The sequence below is a fragment of the Myiozetetes cayanensis genome, unplaced genomic scaffold (genome assembly GCF_022539395.1).
Source record: "Myiozetetes cayanensis isolate MyiCay16 unplaced genomic scaffold, myiCay2020 scf77, whole genome shotgun sequence".
NCBI lineage: Eukaryota > Metazoa > Chordata > Aves > Passeriformes > Tyrannidae > Myiozetetes > Myiozetetes cayanensis.
This window is the reverse complement of record NW_026088042.1, coordinates 30,820-49,303: the sequence shown is the minus strand read 5'-3', so window position 1 is coordinate 49,303 and position 18,484 is coordinate 30,820. Positions and strand designations below refer to the sequence as shown.

The 18,484-nt window shown below is 46.6% G+C and overlaps 1 protein-coding gene across 7 annotated transcripts in view; it reads right to left on the bottom strand.

Annotated features, from left to right (window-relative positions):
• The window catches only part of LOC126652333 (zinc finger SWIM domain-containing protein 6), a 139,333-nt gene that overhangs the window by 102,040 nt on the left and 18,809 nt on the right, over nucleotides 1–18,484 (bottom strand). Inside the window, exons 1-2 of one of the 7 annotated variants that reach the window (XM_050339064.1) lie at nucleotides 9,395–17,229; nucleotides 3,271–3,445 (exon numbers count right to left, since the gene is read on the bottom strand). The exons of 5 other annotated variants lie outside the window; for them this stretch is intronic. In XM_050339064.1, coding sequence (XP_050195021.1) covers nucleotides 3,271–3,445; nucleotides 9,395–9,439 — 220 coding nt within the window. In that variant the 5' untranslated portion in view covers nucleotides 9,440–17,229. Of the gene's footprint in view, nucleotides 1–3,270; nucleotides 3,446–9,394; nucleotides 17,230–18,484 lie in introns of those variants that run through there. One more of the 7 variants, XM_050339065.1, reaches the window with a different exon arrangement.

The following is an 18,484-nucleotide window of genomic DNA, read 5'->3' as shown; positions in this document are numbered from 1 at the left end:
AACCTATGTCTGCAACCTCTCATGAAGTTTGTTTTGTTTTTTCCTCTGGATTCCAAAGGCCCTAATCACCCCAGCATTGACCCACACTACCACTACTCCAGAGGGTGGAGAAAAAAGCTTCCAAGACAACAAAGGCAGCTTGCTAGTACTTGCAGCACTACAGAGTATTATTTATACTCACAATTAAACAAAAATCATCATCACTGGTGTGGTGTGGGAATATGTATTTCTCCCTTTATTATGGATTGCACAGGGCTGACTATTTTAATGCACCATGGAAGACAATTATTTAAGAGATTAAAAATATACAAAGAAAAGCAGAGTATGCTGGGCATCCATACCCCATAAAGAAACTATTTTCCTTCTTTAATCAAAAGGAGTTCTTCAGTCATACAACAGCTAGTGAAATGTACCAAATTTTAACCTTTTAAGAAGAGGAATAGAATGGAAGAAGGGTGAAGAAAGGATATATTAGAAAAATTAAGCCTTCAGGAAATCAGAAATTATTTGAAGCATAGTATTTAACAGTTGTTTAAAAAATGCATAAGTAGGATTGGAATCATTATCCTGATTAAGAGCAGGAGCACATTGTTTATGTGTAAGTAAATACAGTCTGACAGCAATTTGTATGATCTATCAGAAAGAATCAACTGCAATTTTAATATGCATTATTTGTATTCTACATAATAGTCTATTTGATCTTTAAAGCCACTGCAGTGATAACACATTTATTTTCTTATACAGTGTACCTAGGCGAAGTACAGCATATTGCAGTTCGATGCTTCCCAAATCATATCGCTCAACTTTTTAAATATTACTGTCATCGGGCTACTAGGCTTTGTTTACCAAAACAGCAGCTGTGTGCACATTTCTACAGCAGCTATAGTCAAAAATTTTAAGTAATACCATTTGGTGAAGTTACAATTCACTTAAAAAACAAAGAAAAAAAAAAAACAAACCAAAAAACCTCCCCCCCCCAAAAAAACACCCTAAAACCATTTCATCAAATCACTTACCATTGTACCTAGAAAAACTAAATATATGTAGCTTTGTGTTTTACTTTCTTTCACTAGCACTGACACAGGTACAACATCTGGCCAAGTTTTAGCCTGAGCTGACATGAATGCTTTATACAAGACTTCAGGACATCAGGGCAGTTTCCCCTTGCTAGCAATCAAAACAAAAAGATTTTAAGAAACAAAACATATATACTTTTGTTTCATAAGCAATCAAAAAACCCCATCACAAAACAAATTATGTGAGAAGATTGCCCAATAAAAATGGAAGTCAGCAAGTCTATTAAAGTAAAATACCTTCATGAATGGATCCTGAAGTGTCAGAAAAATTACCATTACAGGTTCTCTATGAACCATCTACCAGGCCAAAAAGATAAACTCGCGTGGTAAATATTTTCTCCTCTTCCTGTTTTGTATAAATCAGCGCTTTTTTTATTTGGTTTGTGTGGCCATGTTTTGCTAGCAGGGGGGATTTAGGAGTGGCTTCTGTGAAAAGCTGCTAGAAGCCTCCTTCATGTCTGGCAGAGCCAATGCCAGCCAGCTACAGGATGGACATGCCACTGGCCAAGGCTGGGACAATCAGAAATGGTGGTAACACCTCTGTGATAACATATTTAAGAAGGAAAAAAGTTATTGTGCAGATGTAATTGCAGCCAGAGAAGAGCAGGAGACAGAATATGTGAGAGAAACAACTCTGCAGACACCAAGGTCAGGGAAAAAGGAGGGGGAAAAGGTGCTCCAGGTGCTGGAGCTGAGATTCCCCTGCAGCCCGTGGTGAAGACCATGGTGAAACAGCTGTTTCCTTGCAGCCCTTGGAGATCAACGGGGATGCAGAGATCCACCTGGAGCCCATGGAGGAGACCCACCCCAGAGCAGGTGGATGCCTGAAGAGAAGGCTGTGAAGCCATAGGAAACCTATGCAGGTGTAGGCACCTGGCAGGGACCTGCAGACAAGTGGAGAGAGCATGGAGAGCCATGCTGGAGCAGGTTTCCTGGTAGGACTTGTGACCCTGTGGGGAACCCACGCTGGAGCAGGCTGTGCCTGAAGGACTGCACCCTGTGGAACAGAACCCACTCTAGAGCAGGGGAACTACTCTTCTCCCTGAGCAGCAGCAGTAAAAATGTGTGATGAACTGACTGTAACCCCCATTCCCAGTCTCCCTGAACCGCTGGGGAGAAGGAGGTAGAGCCTGGAAAGGAGGGAGGGATGGGGGGAAGGTGTTTTCACAATTTATTTTACTTCTCATTATCCTGTTCTCATTTTGTTAGTAATAAATTCAATTAATATCCCCAAGTTGAGTCAGTTTTGCCTGTGATGTTATTTGGTGAGTGACCTCTCCCGGTCCTTATCTAAACTCATGAACCTTTTGTTATATTACCCCTCCCCTGTCCAGTTGTGGAGGGGAGTGATAGAGCGGCTTTGATGGATGCCTGGCATCCACCCAGGGTCAACCCACTACAGAATGTCATCTAAAAATAAAAACTAAGGAGACACATATTTCATCACATACTGCATATTTCATCCCTAAGATAAAATAAGCCCTAATATAAAAGATTCAAGGAAACAAATATTAATGAAAAGGAATACCAGGATCCTGCTATTATATGATACTGCTTAGCTGCTGAATATTTGACAATGACCACTGCTGTCTCCTCCCATCTAGTTTGGAATCTTATGGAAAGATTGTGGTTTCTCTAAAGAAAACCAATACAGGTTATATAGCAGAACAGACCAGGAAAATCTCTGAAAAGATAACTAGTGGTAAAAATAGTGAACAATTAAAGAGCTTACAAATTTCAAGTTTGAACAAAATTCAGGAACTGGATATTCCTTTTTTTCAATGTGGATAAACAAGTAAGCACTGAGCAAGAAAAAAAAATATAGATAGGTGTCTTGGTTTAATGCCAATATGTTTCAGGAGGTGGGACCTCTGAGAAGGTAAAACTCTCCTTCTCTTTTGTTTATATCCCTCCCCCAAATTACAAATTTTTTAAATTATGAGGTGTCTGAATGAAGTAGGAAAAATTATAACAATTTTACTGGAAAATGGAGAACAAAACAGAACAAGCAAAACCAAACAATAGCAGAAAAAATATCACCTAAACCACCCTCTCCCCTCTCAATTAAAACAAGAAGAAGCAGGAGAAAAGTATTTCACTTGAAAGAGTTTTATGCCGCCAAGATGGCAGTACGGGTCCTGATGGAGGTCACGAGACCATGATGTAGCTGGAGCAGTGCTTGGGTGCCACATACCGTTCACAAAGGGAAAAAACTTCCAAGTCCCTTTGGCACAGCTGCAGCAGCAACCAGCAGATGTGCCGGCACCACGCAGGAAGTGGTGGCCGTCACACAGGAGCTGTGGTGACTGGAAGTCCTGGAAAGCACCTGATGCAGGAGCCATGGCAAACAAGCACCGAGGGTGGTCCTGCTGCAAAAAAAATTCGTGGGAAAGCGGCGAGAGAATGGTGAGAGAAGCCTAGTGGTGATCCTGCCTTGGTACCCGCTCTCGGAACAAGAGAGCCTATCCAGAAATGGCTGGGGGTTTTTTATCCTCTCTACCCTGCATTCTCATGGTATTTCACTTCTGGGGCCCTCTTCCCTTCTCAGCGTGGCCTGGCAGGGCAGGGGCGGTTCCCCCACACTTCCAAAACTATGTGATGATATGAAAACATTCAACAAAAAACCTTCTTAATTTAACTAAAACATTATCCACTCCTAATTTTTTATATCATCACATTATATTGTATTTAATCTTTCCAACTATACACATACATATATATACATATTCCAATTATATACACATTTACAAATATACACATACAGGTACAGTGTTGTGGACAGATTACCCAAAAATTAGGTCCCCTTGGGGTATACATCATGTTTCCCCATCTTTCTGCAGTACCCACCAAGTGCAACCTGGTCCTTGAGCAAAAGCAATACCCTGAATGGGTTTTCCTTTGCTTGAGGCAGGACTAATCCAAACTGTTTTCTCTAGCATACCTCTCAGGTGAACTACGGGGACTTTATCTCCATCTATGGAGTGAACTGGTTCTGATTGGGCAGGGCTGGCTCAGTTGACAGAGCCTCTAGTGTTGACTAACCAAGTAACCTTTGCTAAATACTGATCCCAATGCTTGAAAATCCCCCTGCTCAATGCCTTCAAAGTAGTTTTCAACAGCCCATTACACCATTCAATCTTCCCAGAGGCCGGTGCATGATAGGGGATATGATATATCCACTGAATACGATATGCTTTAGCCCAAGTGGTAACTAGGCTATTCTTGAAATGAGTCCCATTATCTGACTCAATTAACTCTGGGGTGACATGTCACCACAGGACTTGCTTTTCAAGGCCCAGGATGGTGTTCCAGGCAGTGGTGTGAGGCACAGAGTATGTTTCCAGACATCCAGTGGTTGCTTCAACCACAATGAGTACATAGCACTTACCTTGGCGAGTTTGAGGCAGTGTGATGTAGTCGATCTGCTAGGCCTCTCCATATCTATACTTACTCACTCACCCACCATATCACAGGGGCTTTACTCTCTTAGCCTGCCTGATTGCAAAGCATGTCTCACAATCATGCATGACCTGGGAGATAATGTCCATGGTTAAATCCACCCCTTGGTCTCATGCCCATCTGTAGGTGGCATCTCTCCGCTGATGACCTGAGGCATCATGCATCATGGGACCATCAAGCTAGGAACAACTCTTCCTTCTGCCAATCAAGGCCTAACTGTGACACTTTGATGTGGGAAACTTGGTCTGCCTGTTCGTTATTACAATGTTCTTCATTTACTCGGCTTTTGGGCATGTGTGTCTCTACATGGCGGACTCTCATGATCAGCTTTTCTACCCAGGCAACGATGTCTTGCCACATTTCGAAAGCCCAGATGTGTTTCCCTTTACCTTTCCAATTGGCCTTCTTCCATCTGTCCAACCACCCCCACAGAGCGTTGGCCACCATCTACGAGTCAGTGTAGAGGTAAAGTCTTGGCCATTTCTCTTGTTTGGCAATTTCTAAAACCAACTGGACAGCTCTCAGCTCTGCAACTTGACTTGATCCAACTTGTCCTTCTGTGGCTTCTGCAACTCGCCATGTGGGGCTCCATACAGCTGCTTTCCATTTCCAATTTGTCCCTACAATGCGACAGGAACCATCAGTGAAAAGAGCGTAATTCTTTTCGTCCTCTGGTAGTTGGTTGTATGGTGGGCCTTCCTCAGTATGTGCCACCTGTTCTTCTTCCTCTTCATCTACCAGGCAAAAATTCTCACCTTCAGGCCAATTTGTAATTATCTACAAGATCCCAGGGAGATTAGGGTTCTCTATTTGAGTGTGCTGTGTTATCAAGGCAATCCACTTACTCCATGTAGTGTCAGTGGCATGATGTGGTGGTTCTCCCCCAGCTGGCCTGGGGGATTCGGGAAGAGTTAAAGCTAAGTAGGAACCTTTGTTCAGGGGAGAATTACGCACGGACCCGGAAGTTGTAACAATATGGTTTTCCGGTAAAATGTGCTGAGCACAGCAAAATGTGTTTCGTGACATGCGCAGTAAGCAGAGTTATATAACACCGTTAGTGGCCAATGGAAGAATATTTATGTATGTGAGAACCAGTGGAGAGTTGACATGTGTAGCCTAAAAAGTTTATAAAAGTAGCAGACATCGTGCAATAAAGTGTTCCAGCCTCTGGATCCATAAGGGTTTTGTGTCGTGTCCCGCTTCGACCGCGACATATGGTGAATCCCGACGTGATTGCGAAGGAAGATAGAAGAGAACTCCACATGACGACAAGAAGCGAACGAAGAATAACTCGGGCGGGACCTCGGGAAGCTGCTACCGGGAGGGTCAAGTGGCCGTTGACCCCCCCGTTTCACTGCTTCTCAGCCCGAGAGATCGCACGCTGCTGAGCTGCCTTTTGCTACTACTGAGAACTTTTTCGCTGCTGCTGAGGCATCGCCTTTGCTGTGCGTAAGTTATCGGCGTGCGCACGTATCCCCGCGGGCAGCACGTCCAACCTCTGTCCCTCTTCGCTCGGCTCACTCCGCTCCCAGCCTTCCCGCAGGGCTGCCCCACTCCCCCCCTGGAGCGTTTGTTATCTCGCTCCGCGTTCCAGCTGCAGCCCTACGGAAACTGTGCGGCTGCGTACGCGACCTGCATACTGCTGTACGTAAACTGTGCAGTCCCGCTCCTGACATCCCAGCTCCGTACAGTGCTTCAGCCAGCTCCGTGCCTGGTTCGCGTCCCTCCGCTATCACCGGACGTCCCTGATTGTGTGTGGAGCAGCTGAGACCGCACCCCGAACGTGCCCTGACTCAGCAGTGCTGTTTGTTCCGAGCGAACCCTACTTCCTTACTCTCACAGCTGCCGGGCAGGCAAACTGCTGTTTGCCGCCCTCCCCCGCTTGACTCGGACTGTTGCGAAATCTCAGTATCCTAGCAACTGCCGTTTATCAGCACTCGGCTGCTAAAGGCAACATTCCAGCTACTGTTTGGCTTCGCTTTTTTGTTACTCTGTTTGTAACTTACATTAGTACCTCCTGAAGCAATCTAGAAAGTTTTCACGTCCCGAGCAAGGACGGAGAGAGACAGCTCCGAGAGAGCTGTTGGAGGCGGGAACTCCGGTGTAGATTTTAAAAGAGACAAGAAAGTCGCAGGGGGCCAGTCCAGATCTTTTGGAGACACCTGTCTAGAACAGGTGAACCACCGGAGTATAATAGGTTCCATGTTATCTAGTGAGGATGACTCTGTCATCCAGAGTGGCAGTTACTGCTAAAGAGAAACATAGAATCAAGCTAGGTGCCCTGCTCCTGCAAAAATGCCAATTTGGAGCAGAGATCACGGGTACCAGGACTTCTAAAGTTACTTCCAGGGGAGTCATGGAATTATTACCTTCCTGACACCTGCTTTTTGAAGCACTGAAAGACTTTAAGAAGTCAAAAAAACTACCAATAATAATATGAAAAAAAAATAGAAAAAAAAAAAAAGGGGGGAGGGAACAGCTGAACCTGTCTGTTCAGCTAGCTTTTGAGGAGCAATATTCTTATCCTCCAACAGTCTGCTTTCTACCTACCTGTGGCACACGCACAAGCTGCATGGACAACTCATTGATGGACATTCAGCACTGAGAAGAAGGAATACCATTCTTATGGACTGATGAAAGAAGGACTGGTTGATTCTTTGCCTATGTGTGTAGTTGTATTGTATTATTGATATTGCCATGTCACTAGTGCAAGGGCCCTGTATTAGCTGATGCTGGCATTTTCTATAATACAAAAGAGGGGGAATTGTGGGGGAGTCCAGCTGGTTCTGGGCTCTCAGTAAGCTGAGATACCAAAGATGGAACTTCTTACACCTGGCAGAGGGTTACCACGGACAGTGGGACTGTAACACAGAGTGGGTTTCCTGTTAGGAATGTCAGCCTATGGTGTTAGGACATGTGGCTGTATGTCCAATCATAAGTTGTTATGAAGTGGTAAACCAATGCTGTGTGTACATGTGTCACCCCAGAACTTTATAAAGGTAGCTGCACAGTTGCAATAAAAAAACTGGTATCCTGAAACCCATGTCGCCTCCTGCCTCGACCATGACAGCATGATGCATGGAGGGAACCTTTCCTTTGAACATCCAGCCCAGTACTGGTAGTCAGGGTGCCAGGAGAAACTGTGCGTCCATGCCGATCACTTCTGAGGCAGTTTGAACTCCTTCATAGGCTGCTAGAATATTCTTCTCTGTTGGAGTGCAGTTGGTCTCAGACCCTCTGTAGTTTTGGCTCCAGAATCCAAGTGGTCATCCTCGAATCTCCACAGGCACCTTCTGCCAGAGGCTCCAAGAAGGACCACTTTCCCCATCTGCAGAGTAGATTCTTCACCTCTGGTCCTGTCCTGACTGGCCCAAGGACTACAGTGTGAGCAATCTCCTGTTTGATCTGTTCAAAGGTTTACTGATGTTTGGGGCCCCACTGGAAATAGTTTTTCTTGTGTGTTACAAAGTAAAGAAGACTTACGATCTGTCTGTATTCTGGGATGTGCATCCTCCAGAAACCTACGGTACGCAGGAAAACTTGTGTTTCCTTCTTGCTGGTTGGTGGGGATATTGCTGTTATCTTGCAGATGACTTCTGTTGGGATCTGACGACATCCATCTTGCCACTTCACCCCCAGGAACTGAATTTTTCAGGCAGACCCCTTGACCTTACTCCATTTGATGGCAAATCTGGCTTTTCAGGGGAATTTGGATGATCTCTCCTTTCTCAAAAACTTATTCCCCCATTCGAAGATGTCATTGATGTACTGCAGATATTCTGGAGCCTCACCCTTCTCTAGAGCAGCCTGGATCAGTTCGTGACAGATGGTGGGACTGTGTTTCCACCCCTAGGGCAGTCGGTTCCAGGTGTACTGCATGCCCCTTCAGGTAAAAACAAACTGCGGCCTGCACTCTGCTGCCAAGGGGATGGAGAAAAATGCATTTGTAATGTCAGTGGTGGCACCACTTCACTGCCTTAAGAATTCCAGTTCATACTGAAGCTCCGACATGTCTGGCACAGCAGCACTCAGAGGTGGGTTACTTCATTCAAGCCACGATAGTCCACAGTCAATCTCCATTCTTCATTGGGCATACGCATGGACCAAACAGGGCTGTTGAAGGGTGAGTGAGTCTTGCTGACCACTCCTTGGTTCTCCAGCTCACGGATCATCTTATGTATGGGGATCACTGAGTCTTGGTTCATGCGGGATTGCCAATGATGCACTGTTGTGGTGGCAATTGGTACCTGCTGTTGTTCAACCTTTAACAGTCCCACAGCAGAAGGGTTCTCTGAGAGGCCAGGCAACACATTCAACTGTTTAATCCCATCTGTCTCTACAGCATCTATTCCAAAAGCCCATCGATGTCCTTTTGGATCTTTGAAATACCCATTCTTTAGGTAATTGATACTAAGGATATATGGGGCATCTGGACCAGTCACAATGGGGTGTCTCTGCCACTCCTTCCCTGTCAAGCTCACTTCAGCTTCCAACACCATCAGCTCTTGAGAGCCTCCCCACCTCGACCGCAACATCCCTACACTCCAGCAGATCAAGACTCCCATCCAACTTAGTGTCATCTATGAACTTACTGAGGGTACACTTGATCCCCTTGTCTAAATCATCGATAAAGATATTAAACAGATCTGGTCCCAGTACTGAGGCCTAGGGAACACCACTAGTGACTGTCCGCCAACTGGATATGGTACCATCCACCATCACTCTCTGGGCCTGGCCCTCCAGCCAGTTTTTACCTGGCGAAGAGTGCATCTGTCAATGCATGGGCTGCCAGCTCCTTCAGAATGCCATTATAATATGAGGATTTTAAATTGATCAAGTGACCCTGCAGCTGGGAATACCTCTTGATGAGCATGTGTGAACAGCAGCCAGTGATCCTGTAGCATAGTCGGAGTTTAATGGTGCCTGCGTCTTCACTTGTGTACCTCTGTCCAGATGTTGCTTTGGGGATCCGCCGGTTAGTGAGGTAATGGAAATAAATGTCATAGAATCATAGAATCTTAGAATATATGGAATTGAAAGGCACCCACAAGAATCATTGAAGTCCAATTCCTGGCCCTGCACAGGATATTCCCAAGAATCACACCTTCTGCCTCAGAGCATTGCCCAAATGCTTCTTGAACTCTAGCAGGCTTGATGTTATGACCACTTCCCTGGAGAGCCTGTTCCAGTGCCCAACCACCCTCTGCGTGAAGAACCTCTTTCTAATATCTAACCTAAACCTCCCCTAACACAGCTTCATGCTATTCCCTCATGTCCTGTCACTGGTCAACAGAGAGAAGAGATCAGTGCCTCACCCTGCGCTTCCCCTTGTGAGGAAGTTGTAGACTGCAATGAGGTCTCCCCTCAGTCTCCTCTTCTCCAGGCTGAACAAGCCAAGTGACCTCAGACGCTCCTCATAGGGCTTCCTCTCAATGCCCTTCACCATCTTCATGGTCCTCCCTTGGATGCTCTCTAATAGCTTTTAGATCCTTCTTATATTGTGGTGCCCAAAACTGCACACAGTACTCAAGGTGAGGCCACAACAGCGCAGAGTAGAGCAGGACAATCACCTCCCTTGACTGGTTGGCGATGCTGTGCCTGATGCACCCCAGAACGCAGTTGGCCCTCCTGGCTGCCAGGGCACACTGCTGACTCATATTCAACTTGCGATTGGTCAGGATCCCCTGGTCCCTTTCCACCGTGCTGCTCTCCAGCTTCTTGCTCCCCAGTCTGTATGTACATTCAGGGTTGCCCCATCCCAGGTGCAGAATCTGGCACGAGTCTTTGTTAAACTTCATATGGTTGGTTATTACCCAGCCCTCTAATCTGTCCAGGTCTCTCTGCAGGGCCTTTCTGCCTCCAAAGTAGTCAGCAGCTCCTCCCAATTTAGTATAGCTGGTAAACTTACCTAGTATCCCTTCCAGTCCTGCATGCAAGTCATTTATGAAGATGTTGAAAAGCACAGAGCCTGATATTACCCCATTCAATATAACCCTTTGCGCCTGACTCGTCAGTCAGTTGCTCACCCATTGCATGTGTTTATTCAGCTGTGTGTTGGAGTGTTTGTCCAGAAGGATCCTGTGAGAGACAGTATCAAAAGCTTTACTGAAATCCAAAATATTATATCAACTGGTTTCCCTTGATCAACTAGGTGGGTTACTTTGTTGAAAAAGAAAATTAAATTTGACAAGCAGGACTTGCCCCTCATGAAGCCATGAATAATCTTATCCATAATTTTATCAGTCACTGAATTGAGACTGACAGACCTGTAGTTTCCAGGGTCATCCTTCTAGCCCTTCTTGAAAATTGGGACATTTGCCAGCTTTCAGTCAACTGGGACCCCTCCAGATCCCAAGACCAGTCAAAAATCATTGAGAGAGGCCTCACAATGACATCAGCCAGCACTTTATTCTCCGATGAATCCCATCAGGCTCCATTGACTTAAAGGGATCCAGCTGGACCAGCAGATCCCACACAATTTCAGGGTCGACTGGGAGTTGACCATTCTTGTAGTCATGGTCCTCCAGCTCAGGGTTCTGGGACCCCCTTAGCCCATCATCGGTGTTGAAGACAAAGGCAAAGAAAGTGTATTGGGTCTGGCTGAGATGGAGTTCATTTCCCCAAAACAGCCCTCACAGTGCTCTGCTTTGCATTGGTAGCTAGAAAGGTGTTGATAACACACCAGTGTTTTGGCTACTGCTGAGCACAGCATCAGCACTGCAACATTCCTTTCCCAATCGAGGGCAAGATCCTGGGAGGGGACACAACCAGGCCAGCTGACCCAAACTAACCAAAGGGATATTCCATACCATATGACATCAGCTCAAATATAAAAGCTAAGCAAAGTAGCAGGAAGGGAGGGCATTCATTGCTTACAGTGCCTGCCTACTGAGAAACTGTTGTGCATGCTGAAGCCCTGCTTCCTGGGATATGGCTGGACATTACTCGCTGATGGGAAGTAGAGAATTAACCTTTTTTATTTTTTTCTGCTTGGCTTTTGTACACACGCTTTCACTTTTGTTTTAGTAAACTGCCTTAACTCACAAGCTGCTTTCCATCTTATTTTCTCTCCCTTGTCCGGCTGGGAAAGGGGAGTGATAGAGTGGCTTGGTGGGCACCTGGCTGGCAGGCAAGGTCAACCCACTACTACCCTTAAACATCTCTGCCTTGTTTATGCTGCTGTTTGTGAGGTGACCATCCTCATCCTGTAACGGGCTGATATTATTTCTGCGCTGCCTTTTGCTATTAACGTATTTAAAAAACATTTTTATATTCCCCCGCAGTACTACCCAGCTTCAGCTCTAATTGAGGTTTGGCTGCATGAATTTTCTCCCTACAGTGGCAAGCAACATCTCTGTATTCCTCCTATGTCACCTGACCTTATTTCCACTGGCCATACACCTTCCTGTTTTGCCTTTGCTGCAGAAGAAGATTCCTGCTTAGCCTCATCTGCTTGACTTGCAACATTTTTGAATTGCCTGCTCCTGTGCTGTTAGGAGGTGGTGCTTAAAAATTGACCAGTCCTGATTAACCCTGGTACCTTAAACAGTGTTTTCTCAGGGGATCTTACTAGCTTGTTTGGTGAGCCACTTGAAGTCTGCTCTCCTCATGTCCAGGGTTGAGGTTTTGCTGGCATTTTTCCTTCTGTCAAGAGATTTTAAACACCACTGTTTCATGGTTGCTGTGGCCAGGATAGCCACCAATCGCCACTTCAGTCATGAGCCCCTCTCTGTAAACAGTCAACAAACCAAGGAGGGCACCTTTTCTAATTGGCTCCCTTAGTACCTGTACCATGAATCACAGAATCAACTATGTTGGAAAAGACCTCTGAGATCATCAAGTTCGACCTATGACCTGACATTACCTTGTCTACTAGACCATGACATTAAGTGCACATCCAGCCTTTCCTTAAACATCTCCAGGGACAGTGACTCCACCACCTCCCTGGGCAGCCCAATTCAACATCTAAACACCCTTTCTATGAAGAAATTCTTCCTCATGTCTAACCTAAACCTCCCCTGGTGCAGTTTAAGACTATGTCATCTTGTCCTATTGCTAGTTGCCTGGGAGAAGAGACTGACCACCACTCAGTTACAATCTCATTTCAGGTAGTTGTAGAGTCCCCCCTGAGCCTCTTCCTCTCCAGGTTAAACAACCCCTAGCTCCCTTAGCCACTCCTCATAGGACTTGTGTTCTAGACCCTTCAGCAGCCTCGTTGTCCTTCACTGGACATACTCCAGCATCTCAATATCCTTCCTAAACTGAGGGGCACAGAAATGGACACAGTACTCAAGGTGTTGCCTAACCAGTGCCAAGTACAGGGGAAGAATCTCTTCCCTGGTCCTGTTGGCCACACTATTCCTGATATGGGCCAGGATGCCATTGGCCTTCTTGGCCACCTGGGCACACTGCTGGCTCTTGTTCAGCCTGCTGTCAATCAGTACCCCCAGGTCCCTTTCTGCCTGGCCACTGTCCAGCCACTAAACCTGTAGTGGCCAAAGTGCAGGACCTGTCACTTGGTCTTGTTGAACCTCATACTGTTGGATTCAGCCTATCTATCCAGCCTGTCCAGGTCCCTCTGCAGAGCCCTCCTACTCTCCAGAAGATCGACACTCCCACCCAACTTGGCGTCATGTGCAAATTTACTAATGGTACACTCAATCCTCTCATCCAGGTATTAGAAAGGACTGGGCCCAACACTGATCCCGGGGGACACCACTAGTGACCAGCCACCAACTGGATGCAGCACCGTTCACCACCACTCTCTGGGCCCGGTCATCCAGCCAGTTCTTAACCCAGTGAAGGGTGTACCTGTCCAAGTTTGGACTGTAAGCTTTTCCAGGAGTATGCTATGGGGGACAGTGTCAAAGGCTTTGCCGAAGTCCAGGTAGACACATCCACAGCCTTGCCCTCATCCACCAGGTGGGTCACCTGGTCATAAAAGGAGATCATGTTGATCAAGCAGGACCTGCCCCTCCTAAATCCATGCTGGATGGGTCTGATCCCCAGGCCGTCCTGTAGGTGCCGTATTATCTCACTCAATCTGTTCCATATCCTTCCTGGGCACCAAAATCAGGCTGACATGCCTGTAGTTTCCCGGATCCTCCTTCTGGTCCTTCTTATGGATGAGTGTCACATTGGCCAACTTCCAGTCATCTGGGACCTCCCTGGTTAGCCAGACTGATGATAAATGATGGAGGGCAGCTTGGTAAACTCCTCTGCCAGCTCCCTCATCACCCTAGGATGGATCCCATATGATCCCACAGAACTTGTGAGCATCTAAGTAGCTCAGCAGGTCACTGCTTCCTCTTAGTTTACAGGGGAACCATTCAGCTCCCCATCCCTGTCTACCAGCTCAGGAGGCTTGTTGTCCTGAGGACAACCTGTCTTACTGTTGAAAACTGAGGCAAGGAAGGTGTTAATAACCTCAGCCTTTTCCTCATCTTTTGTAACTTTATTCCCCCCACATCCAATAAAGAATGGAGGTCTTCCTTGCCCCTCCTTTTGCTATTAATGTATTTATAAAACCACTTTTTATTATACTTTACATTAGTGGCCAGATTAAGTTTAAATTATGCCTTCGCCTTTCTAATTTTCTTTCTGCATGATCTAATGACATACTTAAACACTTCCTGAGTTATCTGCCCCTTTTTCCAAAGGCGATAAACACTTTTTTTTTCTCTGAGTTCCTGCAAAAGCTCCCTGCCCAGCCAGGCCAGTCGGATTCCCCATCAACTCGTTTTCCTGCACATAGGGACAGCCTGCTCCTGTGCCTTCAAGATTTCTTTTTTGAAGTATGTCCATACTTCCTGGACCCCTTTGTTTTTAAGGGCTGTTTCCCAAGGTACTCTCTGAATCAGCATCCTGAATAGGCCGAAGTCTGCCCTCCGGAAGTCCAGCATAGAGGTTTTGTTGATGCCCCTCCTTGTTTCACCAAGTATTGAAAACTATTGTTTCATGACCAGTATCCCAAGAGGGCCTCTGACCACCACATCTCCCACCAGCCCTTCTCTGTTTGTAAACAGCAGGTCTAGAGGGGCCCCACACCTGGTAGGCTTGCTCACCAGTTGTGACAAGAAGCTATCCTCCACACACTTCAAGAACCTCCCAGACTGCCTCTTCTCTGCTGTGTTGAGTTCCCAGCAGACATCTGGCAGGTTAGTCTCCCACAAGAACAAGAGCTGGCAATCTTGAAACATTCACCAGCTGCTTATAGAATAATTCATCCACCTCTTCATCCTGGTTGGGTGGTCTATAACTGACACTCACCAGGATGTCAGACTTGTTGGCCTTCCCCCTCATTCTTACCCATAATCACTCCACCTTATCTTCACTAACCTCAAGTTCTATAGTCAAGAGACTCCCTAATATACAGAGCCACCCCTCCTACCTTGCCTGTCCCTTCTGAAGAGCATGTAACCATCTATTGCAGCACTCCAGTCATGAGTCATCTCACCACATTTCCTTGATGGTGATGTCATAGCTTTCTTGCTGCACGATGGCTTCCAGCTCCTCTTGTTTGTTGCCCATACTGCATGCATCAGTGTATGTGCAGTTCAACTGGGCTGCTGATTTCACCCCTAACTCTGGCTTATCACCCTTAGGCTCATCTCTGGAGAGCCTGGTTTCATTCCCTTCCCCCTTCAAACCTAGCTTAAAGCCCTCTTAATCAGCCCTGTCAACTCATAGGCTAGAGTCCTTTTGCCCATGCTAGATAGATGAAGCCCATCTGACTCTAGCAGGTCTGGTGCCATAAAAATTGTCCCATGATCAAAAACCCCAAAATTCTGCTGATGACACCAAGTCCTTAAGCCACTTATTGATGTCGTGGGTTTTCCTGTTCCTTTCACCGTTCATCCCTGTTACTAAAGAAATTGAGCAGAACACCACCTGCACTCCTGTTCCATCAAGCAGTCAACCCAGAGCCTTGAAGTCCTTTTTAATTACCCTGGTTCCCCTCTTATCAACCTAATCACTGCCAACCTGGACAACCAACAGCGGGTAATAATCAGAGGGCTGAATTAGTTCAGGGAGTCTCCTGGTGATATCCCTTACCTGGGTCCCAGGGAGGCAGCAGACTTCCCTGTGGGATGGGTCCAGTTGGCATACAGGGCCCTCAGTTCCCCTCGGGAGTCACCTACTACAACTACTTTTCTTCTTAATAGCTGAGGTTGTCATCCGCCTGATGGAGTGCAACTGGGAGACCCTCCAGACAGATTTTTTTCTCAAGTGTCATCTGCCTGACCCTCTAGATCCAGGACCTCATACCTATTCTGTAAGGACACCTGGGAAGGCGATGGGGATCAGGAGGGAATTCTTTTACCTCCCCAAGCAGGGACCTGTTTCCATTTCCCCCCATCTACTAGGTCTCCTCCTTCTGCCTGATGGCAAGAGGGGCAGGGCATCTCTGACTCCTAATGAGTTTCTCTCAGGGTTGGAAGGGTGTAACTCCACCAGTCTATTTTCCTTTCACTCTCCCTGATACTCCTTAGCCTTTCCACTTCTTCTTTAAACACTGCCACTAGACAGTAGATCATTCACCTGTTCACACTGCACACAGGTGTCTTTTGCACTGTCCTCCAGTACTAACACCAGGCGCATGCACTCCCTTGCAGCCAGTGACCTGGACAGCTACATCCTTCTTGGGGGATCATGTCTAGGGTACCACACTCTTGATGACAGCAGCAGCAAAGCCTTTTCACTGTGTATGGGGTCTGGCTGAGATGGAGTTTATTTCCCCAAAACAGCCCTCACAGTGCTCTGCTTTGCATTGGTAGCTAGAAAGGTGTTGATAACACACCAGTGTTTTGGCTACTGCTGAGCACAGCATCAGTACTGTAACATTCCTTCCTCAATTGAGGGCAAGATCCGGGGAGGGGACACAAGTAGGCCAGCTGACCCAAACTGACCAAAGGGATATACCATACCATATGACGTCAGCTCAGATATAAAAGCTAAGGCAAGGAGCAGGAGGGCAGGCATTCATTGTCTAATGGCTCCCTGCTGAGAAACCACCACACATGCTGAAGTCCTGATTCTCAGGAGTGGCCAATCATTGCTGCTCACGGGAAGTAGAGAATAAACCATGCTATCTTTCGTTCCTGCACGCGCAAGCTTCGCTTTAGTTTTTTGCTTTAAATAACCTGCCTTATCCCAACCCATGAGTTGTTTTTTTTAATCCACCTTACTCTCTCCCCTGTCCCGTTGGGAAGGGGAGTAATAGAGCAGCTGGGTGGGCACCTGGCATCCAGCCAAGGTCAACCCACCACAGCTGTACTGGCATGGGTCCCCCCCCAGGGGCCACAAGTCCTTCCCTGGGAAAAATCTGCTCCAGCATGGGCTTCCCTCTCCATGGGCTGCAAGTCTCTGGCAGGACCCTGCTCCATCTTGGGCCTCCCACGGGGTCACAGCCTCCTTCATGCATCCACCTGCTCCAGCGTGGGCTTCTCCATGGGCTGCAGGTGGGTGTCTACACCCTGATGGTCCTCCATGGGCTGCAGGGGCCTCAGCTCTGGCACCTGGAGCACCTCCTCCCCCTCCTTCTGCACTGACCTTGGTGTCTATGTTGTTATTCCCATGTTCTCACTCTGCTCTTCCCTGGCTGGAATTTCTCCTCTGCGCAACAATCTGTTTTTAAATATGTTATCACAGAGGCGTTACTATTACTCCTAATTGGCTTGGCCTCGGCCAGCAGCAGGAAGTCTGTCCTGGAGCTGGCTCACATTGCCTCCACAGGACAGGGGAAGCTTCTAGCAGCATCTAACAGAAGCCACCTCTGTAGCCCCCCTACTACCAAAACCCAGCCACAGAAACCCACTACAGACCATTTGTAAACCATTGTTGGATCTAGTCAAATTGGGGGGAGGAAGAAAAAAAGCAACAGAAAACCACAAACAAAAAACACTACCACACAACTCACTACCAGGAACCAGGAGGTTAGCTGCACCTTTCCTGGTCACCCCCTGCCTGCATAAACTGTGATGCAAACTGCTATGACACACCCCTATTTCCCTACTCCTGTTCCCCACCCTCCCTAAAGCTGTTTAAATCACCTGCAAATGGTCCTGGACACACCCCTTGTTCACCTGAGGTTGCTGCCAAGTTGTCATCCAGGTGTTTTAAGAATCTTCTGGACCTGTTTGTACCAGCCGTGTGGTGTTCCCAATTAACATACGGCAATTTGAAGCCCCCCCTAAGGACAATGGAATCCGTTGCCACTTCCAATCCTTAAAGATACAAAAAAAGCAATAGCCGATTATGGCCTCAGCTCACCCTATGCACTACAGATTCTGAGGTCCTTATTTGGAGCTTACAACCTCACTCCAAATGATATACAAATGTTATCAGAGGCATTTTTAACAAAAATGCAAAACACTCTTTTTCTGCAAGAGTGGAAAGCTTTAATCTGCAAGCATGTGGAACAGATTTTTCCTACCACAGGTATCCCAATTGACGATACAATTAGTATGATGTTTGGCACTGGGCCATATTCCTCTAATCAAGCCCAAACCACAATCCCTTTAAACAAATTGCAAAGATCTAAGTTCTTAGCTTTTGATGCAATCACAAATCCGCCAAAAAGTGACAAAGCCTTTCATGGACTTTGCTGAGAGATTAAAGGATGCTCTCGCAAAATAATTTAAACATCCAGAGGCTCAAGATTCTATGTTCCAGAGACTAGCTATCGAACAAGCAAAGGAGGAATGTCAACGCATCTTAAGGACAGTCTGGGATCCTAGCCCGATGGATATGGTTAAAGCATGCCGAGATGTGACACCTAATACCCCCAATAAATCCCCACAAGTTGAAGCCATGGTAGTTCAACACCAACAAACAGTTTCTACTTGTCACTATTGCAAACAAGCAGGACATTTTAAAAAGGACTGCCCTCATCTGAAAAGAGTCCCTACAGTACCACCTAGTTTGTGTCCCCAATGCAAAAAGGGATT